Source organism: Phoxinus phoxinus (genome assembly GCF_949152265.1).
Source record: "Phoxinus phoxinus genome assembly, chromosome: 15".
Lineage (NCBI taxonomy): Eukaryota > Metazoa > Chordata > Actinopteri > Cypriniformes > Leuciscidae > Phoxinus > Phoxinus phoxinus.
The window spans coordinates 1,948,680-1,961,264 of record NC_136890.1 but is presented as its reverse complement, the minus strand read 5'-3'; the positions used below and the strand labels follow the sequence as shown (position 1 = coordinate 1,961,264).

Genomic DNA, 12,585 nt, shown 5'->3' with positions numbered 1-12,585 from the left:
ACACACACACACACACACACACACACACACAGACACACAGACACACACACACACACACACACACACACACACACACACACACACACACACACACACACACACACACACACACACACACACACACACACACACACACCTTCTGTGACAGTGTTCATTCATGCGTTTGGGAATGTTGCTTCTCATCATCTCTGAAACCTTATGTTTTACGCATTGGGGCAATTGTTATAAATTAACACCATGTTCATGTATAAATGGGATGTAAATAACATGTAAATGAGGAATAGTTCATCCAAAAATATACATTTCCTGATGATTTACCACCTCTGGGCCATACAAGAGATATATTTCCTCAGCCGAAGTGAATGGTGCTCAGCGTAGACCATGATTGACGCTCCAAAACTCATATTCAGGCCGCCGACCTCTCTCTAGGAAAACACTATATGTATTTTTGACTCGCTCATGTTTGTCCAGTTCACGAGCTCATGCGTGTCTAGGGTTGGGTATCGTTTGAATTTTACTGATTTCAATTCTACTTATCGATTTCTAATTTCGATTCCAACAAGGTAAAAAAAAAAAAAACATTTTAACAAAATTTTTTTTTGATATCATTCACATTGTCTTATTGCAAAACATTAAACAACAAGCCTGACTAATATAAATTATAAATATAAATTAAAAAGAAGAATAAAAAAATAGCAATCGCAACAAATAAATACAACTGAACAAAGATACGACTGAAATAATTTAAGATTTTCAGGTATTCGGGTTCAGAAACTGTAATCAAACTGCACTTAATAAATAAAATATACATTACAAATTTAGTTACAAAAGTTGTTCAGTCAAGAACGAGTGAACTTTCTCTTTGTCTTCTGTTGATAGATTAGTGTTATTATAGAGACGGCAGCAGGAATATTAGTGCTGTCACTTTAAGAGCCGCACGGATCAATACACTGATACATATACGGTTTAAAATCACATTAAACCACTTTCTATGAGCGTGTGTGTGTAGCGCAGAAAACAGTGTGTGAATCGCCTCGCGCGTGAATGGTTTTTAAAGTCATATTGAAATGCTCACAAAGGAATCGATAAGAGGAATCGAAATGTACATTTTATAACAAGTATCCGATTCCTGACCGTCAAGTATTGTAATTCCCAACCCGACGCGTGACGCATGCGACTCAGAGGCGACCACCCGTCGTTTACAAGAGGAGTTCACGTCCAGGTTGCTCACACGAACACAATTATTGCCAATAAACTGAAACAAATGCTGACAAACTGCTTTTCTTTCACGTGCGACTTTCCCATCATACAGTGCTGAGCATAAGTGAACACACACATGCTAAAGTTGACTAAAGAGAGGAATAAAAAATCATCTTTTGGAAATTGATCTTAATGCTTTAATTAAAAAACTGAGGAAAACTGCAACCTTTAAGGACACCAGTTATGTATCGTAAATAAATAAATGTTCTTCCTGAAAACACAGTGTGCATAAGTCAGCACACCCCTGTGTTAAATCCCCATCGAGGCAGATTTATATTTCTAAACGCCAGTTATTTGATGGATCCGGGACGCTGTGATCCTGATAAAGTTCTGGCCTCTGGGATTACAATATCCGCACATCCTCACACACTCTTCACCACACCTAGAGATCGGCATGGGGAACTCTCCATAAGATCATCTCCCAATGCAAATCAAAGGCGAACTGAAATAAAACCAGCCGATCTCTAGGTATGGTGAAGAGTGTGTGAGGATGTGCAGATATTTTAAAGGAACACGCCACCGTTTGTGAAATAGGGCTTATTCACCGTCTTTCCTACATGTAGATAGGTGGGCAAATGCATTTTTGTCTCAGTGCATGCATTGTTTTAGTTCGGCAGGGTCGCCGCTAGCTTAGCTTAGCATAATGAATAGAATCCTTTGTTGCCAGCTAGCATGTCCTGAGTAAAAGTGATTTTAAAAAAAGAAAAACCCCCACCTAATTACTTATTGTGGCCTGCGTATTCACAACTAGTACAAATAGGGATGAAGGTTAAGGCTATGTTTACACGGAAACGATCTGAAGAGAAAACGCAAAAGTGGCGTTGCGTTATCACTTTTTATTCTGCGTTTAGACGAGCGTTATGGGGGGGGGAAATCTGCGTGCATATGGTGACGCAAAAGTGTGTGAGATTGGATGTAGTGTGCACTCCAGACGGCTAGGTGGCGATGTGGAGCACTGACAGTGAAAGAGACGCTGACACAGTTCTTCATGTTTAATACGGTAAAGCTGCTGCTTTAACCCTCGCTGCTCTTCGCGTGTCGCTCAAAATTATTATTTTTTTTGTCAATGAAATTAATGCCGCTATATATTTTAGTTTGATAATGTTTTGTTATTTTCCTGTACTGGCGCATGCCTGTGACGTAAACGCGTACGCGATGCCTTCACTGTCTAGCAGACTTTTGCGTTTTTACCGTTTAGACGGGAACGCGACGGTGGAGCGTTTTTAAGATTTCCACTCTGGAGGGGGGTTTCACTTTTTTGCGTTTTTAAGCCCCAAAAACGCGTCGCCGTGTAAACGAAAGGCACATCCGATAAAATAATTTTACGTTTTCACCCGCGAGCGTTCTCGTGTAAACAGGGCCTAAGACTAGGAGATTTCAGGGCAGATATTGACTGGGACTATATTAGGGCGAAGCACTGCTACTGGGGCGCAGAGATATCACGCAACACCTGCACATTTACGATCATTACGATCACTTTCCAAAAGATGATTTTTTATTCCTCTTTTTTAGTCAACTTTAGCATGTGTGTGTGTTATCTTATGCATAGCACTGTACATGTGTCATGCAAAAGGTCATGAACTCCACCGACCCGTGGACACGCTTCGCAGAAGAACGCGGACATTTGTAGTCAAAACAATAAAAAAAAAATAATAATTCCTTCTTCTTGTAAATGACTGGTGGTTTTGCTAGAGTAAGACCCCGGGGTCACGCTTTGAGGCCTAATGGTCGACGTTGAGCACCATTCACTCACATGAGATCGTTTTCCGTCAAAACCGGCATTTCTCTTCGGCTGAGGAAAGGAAGTGATGTCATCTCGGATGGCCTGGGGTGAGTAAGTAATCAGGAAATGTTTATTAAAGCCTGAACTATTCCTTTAATGTTGCGAGAGTGCCGATACGTCCATGCCAACATATGTACAGTCCTTCTCCCTGACCGGGTTGCACACGTCTCCCTCCGCTGACCGCGTGGCGTCTCGTAAACACAGCACGGCTGAACTGTCGACACACAGTGTTGTAAAAGAGCTTTTCAGCAGCAGCGTCGTCATCATTACCCAGAAGCACGTCCTCAACATGCATTCCTCGAGCCTCGACTGATCCCGGAGCTTCGCCTGCGGAGTCCCTCGGTCGTCAGCGTCCCTTCAGGATCCCGTCGAGCACGCGGTCCCCCTTCTCCGAGAGCCAGTATCCCGCCATCGCCGCCACGCCGCCGATGAAGATCGCGGTGAACACCATGTCTCCTTTAGCGGCGAGAGTAGCGAGCGCACAGATCACCACACCGAAGAACATCTGCTGGAGGACCAGCACCTCGTCGTCCGTCATGTCGTCAAACAAACCCTTCTCTGGACCCGCTGAGAGACACACACACACACACACCACACACGGTTATAGAGTGTTTCTGTACAGCTTGCACTCTTCTACAACAGTGGAAAACACTAAATACGTCATAAATAAATAAATAAGTCATACTATTTACACTGCAAAAAATGTTTTTCATACTTAGTCTTTTTGTCTTGTTTCCAGTCCAAATATCTCAACATTCTTACAATCAAGAAGATTTACTAAAGAAGTAAAATGACATAGGAAATTATATCTTGTTTTCCGATTTTTAAAAAAGTGAGTTTTTCTGCTTAAAACGAGCAAAATGAAACCTAAAACTAACTTTTTGCTGCACTAACCAACGTTTTACCAGCCATAAATATTTTATACCGGCCATTAAACTGTTTTGGTGAAACTGTTTTTTCACCAAGTGTGTGTAATCCGCCAGTAATAAAATAAGAACAAATAATCAAATCACAAGCAAAAGCAAAAGCAAAAAAAAAAATACAATATAACAAAGATACAAATTAAATAAAAAGTTTTTCTGGCAGTATTTTTCAGGTACAGACATTTAGTAAAGTAAGCAAATGTAAAATTACACTGGATAGTCTTCACTGCATAAATTAAACATCCTTCCTTAATAAAGCTACAATATGTAATTTCTTTCGCCGCTAGGTGTCGCTAACCTCTCACAATCACACAGGCGTAGGTTGATGACACAGTGAATAACCGGAATTATGGAACTTAACTCTAATAATGTTTATGGATGAGTGAATACACTGATGTGTTTATCATGACTGTGGTGTGAAGCAGGCGCGAGTGCTAATGAGAGACAGATCTCAGCGCCACACGCGAGTCCCGCGGATATAACGGAATGAGGACGTCACTCTACCGAACTAACGTCCCCGCAAGTGCTGAATACTACACACACTGGACAGTTTATTAGACGAATGAAAGATAACGCAGCGCTGTCTCACTCGCTCTACACGATCACACTAAACTGCCTTTGTGTTAAAGTTATAATGTTATTCTGTGTGTGAGTTTGTGTGTATGAGACTAGCAGTACGCTAGAGCAACATATGAATAACATACTGATCATATTCTAACATTTCATCATGTTGAGCTATATAGCATCGATTAGTTGTATGAACATTTGCTCTCCTGTCTAATAAAGCTCATGTGAGAGCGCCTCTGTCGAGTGGAAGTTAGTCGCGGACGCTAGCTCTCGGACGCTAGCTCTCGGACGCTAGCTCTCGGACGCTAGCTCTCGGATTCTAGCTCTCGGACGCTAGCTCTCGGACGCTAGCTCTCGGATTCTAGCTCTCGGATTCTAGCTCTCGGACGCTAGCTCTCGGATTCTAGCTCTCGGATTCTAGCTCTCGGACGCTAGCTCTCGGATTCTAGCTCTCGGACGCCAGCTCTCGGATTCTAGCTCTCGGACGCTAGCTCTCGGATTCTAGCTCTCGGACGCTAGCTCTCGGATTCTAGCTCTCGGACGCTAGCTCTCGGATTCTAGCTCTCGGATTCTAGCTCTCGGACACTAGCTCTCGGACGCTAGCTCTCGGACGCTAGCTCTCGCACGCTAGCTCTCGGACGCTAGCTCACGCACGCTAGCTCTCGGACGCTAGCTCTCGGACACTAGCTCTCGGACGCTAGCTCTCGGACACTAGCTCTCGGACACTAGCTCTCGGACGCTAGCTCTCGGACGCTAGCTCTCGGACACTAGCTCTCGGACTCTAGCTCTCGGATTCTAGCTCTCGGACTCTAGCTCTCGGACGCTAGCTCTCGGACGCTAGCTCTCGGATTCTAGCTCTCGGACACTAGCTCTCGGACGCTAGCTCTCGGACGCTAGCTCTCGGACGCTAGCTCTCGGACTCTAGCTCTCGGACACTAGCTCTCAGACTCTAGCTCTCGGACTCTATCTCTCAGACGCTAGCTCTCGGACGCTAGCTCTCGGATTCTAGCTCTCGGACACTAGCTCTCGGACTCTAGCTCTCGGATTCTAGCTCTCGGACACTAGCTCTCGGACTCTAGCTCTCGGACTCTAGCTCTCGGACTCTAGCTCTCGGACTCTAGCTCTCGGACGCTAGCTCTCGGCGTCTCGAAAACGCCACGCTGATATTGATCCTCGTTTAGTTCTCCTTTTGTCCCAAAGTCTGCTCTCCATGGTCCATAATGTTTGAACGAATCAACAACAGCGTGAGCGCCGCTAGACGTTACGCTGTTGTCCACGTCTGTCGCCATGGTTACTACGGCAGTACGAGCGGAAACCAGGGATAACGCAGATATCACGTCAGTGACAGTGAACAGGGACGAGCCATTATTTAAAATTGGAATTTCTCTGAAATTTAAAATCTTTGGGAACTTTTGGGATATTAAATGTACACAACTGCAGGAAATATATCACACTTTGCAAGTTATTTTTGGATTATTACAAAATTATTGTACATATTTTACCTTTAAAGTTACAAAAGTTATTCAGTCAAGAGCAGTGAGTGATTTTCCTCTGTCTTTTGTTGTTTGATTAACTTTAAAAGCATAAAATATTATGCCGCTGTCACTTTAAGAGTGAATGTATGGGTCCAATACACTGATACTGACACACACTCAACTGTTTAAATTCACTTAAAACATAACCGACTATGTTTCCTAGGATGCTCTTGTCAAGGCTTACACTCTCGTGCCGATGAAGCACTGGCCCGTCAACTGTCCCGAGCGGCATTCACGTTTGTTCACGCATTGTTAGAATTCATAAAAATGTCACCGGCCAACTGGCGAGTGACACCGTTTCATATACTCGCCAACGCTGATTTTTACTCACATTTGGTGCTTGCCAAGAAGAGGAAAGAACATGTAATCGATTATTTACCCGTGTATGATGGCAGAGTCAGTTTACTAAACAAGCACCAACTAAACGGCACAATAAAGCAAGCAAGATTATTGAGTTATTAAAGTGGACAGGTGCGGGCAGCAATATTTTGGTCTTGTCTTCGATATGAAGCATTTGGATTTATTTAGGTTTATTACGTTCTTGTTTTATAGCAAGATCTGGCAAAGTGAATGAGTCAACGCTCGTACATTTTCCCCTGTGGTTTTCATAAAGAAGAGATGTGGGTTTAAATGCCTCAGTAAAGGGATAGTTTTTGTTATTGTGGTCATCACTAACTCACCCTCAAGTTGTTTCAAACCTGTATGAATTTCTTTGTTCTGCTGAACGTAGTGCCGTGTAACGATTAATCACATCCAAAATATAACTGTGTGTTTTACTGTGTATATATATATATATATATAAAAAAACACACACATGCAAGAAATATTTGCATGTACAGTGGGGCAAAAAAGTATTTAGTCAGCCACCAATTGTGCAAGTTCTCCCACTTAAAAAGATGAGAGAGGCCTGTAATTTTCATCATAGGTACACTTCAACTATGAGAGACAAAATGAGGAAAAAAAATCCAGAAAATCACATTGTAGGATTTTTAATGAATTTATTTGCAAATTATGGTGGAAAATAAGTATTTGGTCAATAACAAAAGTTTATCTCATTACTTTGTTATATGCCCTTTGTTGGCAATGACAGAGGTCAAACGTTTTCTGTAAGTCTTCACAAGGTTTTCACACACTGTTGCTGGTATTTTGACCCATTCCTCCATGCAGATCTCCTCTAGAGCAGTGATGTTTCGGGGCTGTCGCTGGGCAATATGGACTTTCAACTCCCTCAAAAGATTTTCTATGGGGTTGAGATCTGGAGACTGGCTAGGCCACTCCAGGACCTTGAAATGCTTCTTACGAAGCCACTCCTTCGTTGCCCGGGCGGTGTGTTTGGGATCATTGTCATGCTGAAAGACCCAGCCACGTTTCATCTTCAATGCCCTTGCTGATGGAAGGAGGTTTTCACTCAAAATCTCACGATACATGGCCCCATTCATTCTTTCCTTTACACGGATCAGTCGTCCTGGTCCCTTTGCAGAAAAACAGCCCCAAAGCATGATGTTTCCACCCCCATGCTTCACAGTAGGTATGGTGTTCTTTGGATGCAACTCAGTATTCTTTCTCCTCCAAACACGACGAGTTGAGTTAGTACCAAAAAGTTCTATTTTGGTTTCATCTGACCATATGACATTCTCCCAATCCTCTTCTGGATCATCCAAATGCTCTCTAGCAAACTTCAGACGGGCCTGGACATGTACTGGCTTAAGCAGGGGGACACGTCTGGCACTGCAGGATTTGAGTCCCTGGCAGCGTAGTGTGTTACTGATGGTAGCCTTTGTTACTTGGTCCCAGCTCTCTGCAGGTCATTCACTAGGTCCCCCCGTGTGGTTCTGGGATTTTTGCTCACTGTTCTTGTGATAATTTTGACCCCACGGGGTGAGATCTTGCGTGGAGCCCCAGATCGAGGGAGATTATCAGTGGTCTTGTATGTCTTCCATTTCCTAATAATTGCTCCCACAGTTGATTTCTTCACACCAAGCTGCTTACCTATTGCAGATGCAGTCTTCCCAGCCTGGTGCAAGTCTACAATTTTGTTTCTGGTGTCCTTTGACAGCTCTTTGGTCTTGGCCATAGAGGAGTTTGGAGTGTGACTGTTTGAGGTTGTGGACAGGTGTCTTTTATACAGTTAAAATAGGTGCCATTAATACAGGTAACGAGTGGAGGACAGAGGAGCCTCTTAAAGAAGAAGTTACAGGTCTGTGAGAGTCAGAAGTCTTGCTTGTTTGTAGGTGACCAAATACTTATTTTCCACCATAATTTGCAAATAAATTCATTAAAAATCCTACAATGTGATTTTCTGATTTTTTTTTTCTCATTTTGTCTCTCATAGTTGAAGTGTACCTATGATGAAAATGACAGGCCTCTCTCATCTTTTTAAGTGGGAGAACTTGCACAATTGGTGGCTGACTAAATACTTTTTTGCCCCACTGTATATACTGTATATATATAATTTATATAATATATACATATACATATTTTATATATAAATAACACATTTATCTTAAATATATACAGACATGTGTGTGTGTGTGTGTGTGTGTGTGTGTGTGTGTGTGTGTGTGTGTGAGCTGCGTGTGTGTGTGTGTGTGTGTGTGTATTTATATATACAAAATAATTATACATGACACACACATATACTGTATTATGTAAACACTTAATCATCGCATCTATATTTTGGATGCGATGAATCTTGATATGAATGGCCTGTGAAGGCTTCAGGACACTGGGATGTGTGTGTTGCACTCACTCGGTGGCAGATTCTCCACACAAATGCTCTCCCGTCGGATGAATCCCTCGGCACACTCGCAGCGGAACGAGCCCTCCTCATTAACACACGCTTCATTGAGTCCAGGGCAGGCGATGGCTCTCTCCGCACACTCGTCGACGTCTGGCGACAGATTTTCATCATGTGACCAAACATCATGTCAACAGAAGCGTCGGATCTAAACACGCTTGCTGAAAGTCTTACCTAGACACTTTGCCCCAGTGATTCTGAAGCCTCGAGAGCATTTCTTACAGCGAGCCGGTCCGCTCCCCATGCAGCCCACACACGCCTGATCACAACCTACACACACACACACACACACTCATCAGTGCACACGCAAACACACCCCTGCATCACTGAGCGTTCGTGTGAGACTGACCTCTGCACTCATACGAGCCGTCGGTGTTGAAGCAGTACGTGTTCGACGGACAGCGAGCCAACTCAGTGCCGCACTCGTCCACATCTGCACACACACACACACACACACACACACACACACACACACACACACACACACAGATGTGGTAAACTGGTGACAGAATGCAGCTCATATGGAAACCTCTTGTTCAGCTGGAAATTATAAGATCATTATTTACTAATAATCACACCCATGTTATATGCGGCGCGTTGTGCGTTTCTAAATCATTTCTGCATTTCCTCAATGTTATATAACCTTATATAACCTGAGGACTAACAGGCTAGAGTAGGCGCCCTCATAAGATTCCATCATAGAAGAGGGGGGGCGGGGGGGTTGGTAATATCGCGAGCGGGCGCGGGCGCTCTACTCAGGTATGAGTAGAGAATTGTCGTCGAAAAAGATGGATAAAGTAAAAAAGCTGTCGGGGCTAAAAATAGAAAAAGGAAGAGGGGAACAGGAGATGGCATGTCAATGGGCCGGCCTACAAAAAATTGCTTCTAAATCTCTCATTATGCTACATCATCACCAAATTCATTCATTCAATCTTTTTGTGAACTTGTATTTTTCAATGGGCTTTATGCACAGCTGCACTACTTCCTGAACTTCAGCCAGCTCCTTTGTTTCCTGTCTGCCATTATTGGACAAACTGATTAATCCAGGTGTGTCTGATTATTGTTACTGAGGTCAGGCACACATTTTCATATTTTGTTCAATTTTATTAATAAATGTATTTTTATGTAATGTATGTAAATCGGGAATTTATTAATTTATTCATCCACCTATGGGCCAATCGGGGTCATCCTCTGATAGGTTCTCCCCAAATTGAGGCCTACCATCTGGCCAGGTTTCAAGTCTCTAGGCCTCACGGTTTGGCCTGCACGATCAGTTTTACAAATCCTTACAATTACAATAGGGTTTCAGCATTTCATGCTTATTTCTTTTTTATGATTATTTATTTATTAATTTTTTGCAAGGTTAAACATGGTCCACATGAGACCACCATTAACTATATACAGGACCAGGGTTTGCTTAGAAAAAAATAAAATAATAATAATAATAAGAAAAATAAAATAAATAAATAAATAAATTAATAACATTAAACATAGATGAATAAGTTAGGGGAATGATTAACGTTAGCACAGCTCTAGGATTTCCACTGCTCCTTAATAACACACCGAAACATTCAGTACCTACGAGCTAACGAGTTATTATATGAGATATTTTTGTAACCAATTCAGTCCAGGCCTTAAGTGTCTTTGGTTTAGCTTTGTTGATTCTCGCTGTAGAGAGCTCTAATAGTGCAATATATTTAGTTTCTAAAAGCCATAGTTTCATTTCATGCTTATTTCATCTGTTAACTCTCACTCGTTCCTCACTCATTACATTGGACACTTTTTTTTCTTTTTTCTATTGACAAAAAACTATATTTTATAATATCTAATATAATGAAACATACCGGTGAAACTGGAAAAATTTGAATATTGTGCAAAAGTTCATTTATTTCAGTAATTCAACTTAAAAGGTGAAACTAATATATTATAGAGACTCATTACATGCAAAGTGAGATATTTCAAGCCTTTATTAGTTATAATGATGATTATGAGGTACGGCTGAGATGTGTGGGGCTGTAGTGTGTTACTCACCCACACACTTGTTGCTGTGAAGGATCCAGCCAGGCTTGCAGTCCAGACATCTGTTTTCTTGAGGACCTCTGCACTTCTTACAGGAATAATGGCAAGCTGCCAAAAAAAAAAAAAAAGTCACACAATTAATCTCCTTAGGGGTGCACGATATATCGGCCGCCGATATAATATCGGCCGATATGGTCATTATTTCACACATCGGTATCGTTCCGATGTCAAAATATGGCCGATGTGAACAGGCCGATTATCATTCCTGTGTATTTGACGTGCGTGTGGGGGCGGGGATGTTTGTTTTTGCACGAGCGCGTGTGTAGAGGGGCGCGCTTTACAGAGGGTGCACCCTTTATCACGTCTCTCGTCAGAGCGAGGGGAATAACTGATACTGTGGGAACAGTTTTTATGTGTAGTGGTGCGTACTTTATGGTGGGCACACGATCAACATTTGTTATATCTCCCGTGCTGGACGGGGCGAGGTTTGAACCCGGGTTTGTGTGTAGGCACGCGCACTTCATTGTGGGCGCGCGAACTAGTCATTAACTACACGCGATGCCGCGACACGCGATAAAAGGTATATTTTCAATGTTAATCAGAGCTTTATGTCCTAACCAGCCGCGACGGCGACACGCGACGATTCTATTTTAGAAACTGTTTCTATTTTTCTGCGACGTCGCGCTGGAACAACAAACACAACGTGTGGCAATGATAATCTCAGGCACTGTTTATGTGCTTTATTTAATGTTAAAAGCGTGTAATGTGACTTTGAATATCATTTAGTGCTCCAGCTTTGTAGCTGTAAAAGCAACAATGGATAATTCACCTCAGATCTTGAAATTAAACAAATGGAAACAAGAACGTTCAAACTGAAGAAACAAATGTATTATTTGACAAAGATTGTTTAAGTAACTCAGTAGCCTATGTATTTGAATACTGTTTAAATGGTGTAATATTTGTGAATTTGATTATGTAGCTACTTATCCATTTTCTTGCGATTGCCGTCAAGATTACTCTCTGGTGCTGTGCACTTGACGCGACAGCCTGCCCACACGCTGTTCTGATTGGCTCTGGGTTTTGATTGATTTGTATGCAACTCGCAGTCGCGTCGCGGCTAGAGTGGACATACAAATTATTAATGACTGATATTGGTACACACAGGTAAAGGTGCCCAATATCAGTAATTTCTGAAAATAAATTACAAAAGTAAAAAAAAAAAAAAAAAGTGTTTTGGAAAATAGCTCTTTATTTGATTATCATAAAAATGTGTTTTCTATACAGAGATATCGACATCGGTAAATATCGGTATCGGCCATAACAGCAATATTAATATCGGTTATCGGTATCGGCCACAATATTCACATCGGTGCATCCCTAAATCTCCTGATGTACAAATTGTGTTCTCCCGTCCCTCGAGCGCCTGGTCACCTGAGCAGGGCGGCTGTGTGTGATTGGAGCTCTTCTCCCGGTAATATCCGTCCGCACAGTCCTGACACAGAGCGCCGGAGTATCCCGGGTCACACACACACTCCCCGTCTCCCAGACGCGTGCCTTCACCTTCACAGCGGCCCAGACCTCCACACACTCCTGCAGGGCCGGAGGGGCACTCTACACACACACACACACACACACACACACACACACACACACACACACACAGGCACACACACACGGGCACACATGGGCACACGCGCGCAC

The 12,585-nt window shown here is 42.7% G+C and overlaps 1 protein-coding gene across 1 annotated transcript in view; it reads right to left on the bottom strand.

Moving 5' to 3' along the window:
- Positions 1–2,322: 2,322 nt before the first annotated feature.
- The window catches only part of creld1b (cysteine-rich with EGF-like domains 1b), a 24,988-nt gene continuing 14,725 nt past the window's right edge, over positions 2,323–12,585 (bottom strand). The window contains exons 6-11 of the mRNA XM_079636706.1: positions 12,316–12,495; positions 10,897–10,992; positions 9,215–9,298; positions 9,040–9,135; positions 8,818–8,958; positions 2,323–3,610 (exon numbers count right to left, since the gene is read on the bottom strand). Of these exons, the coding sequence (XP_079492832.1) occupies positions 3,390–3,610; positions 8,818–8,958; positions 9,040–9,135; positions 9,215–9,298; positions 10,897–10,992; positions 12,316–12,495 (818 nt within the window). The 3' untranslated portion in view covers positions 2,323–3,389. The remainder of the gene's footprint in view (positions 3,611–8,817; positions 8,959–9,039; positions 9,136–9,214; positions 9,299–10,896; positions 10,993–12,315; positions 12,496–12,585) is intronic.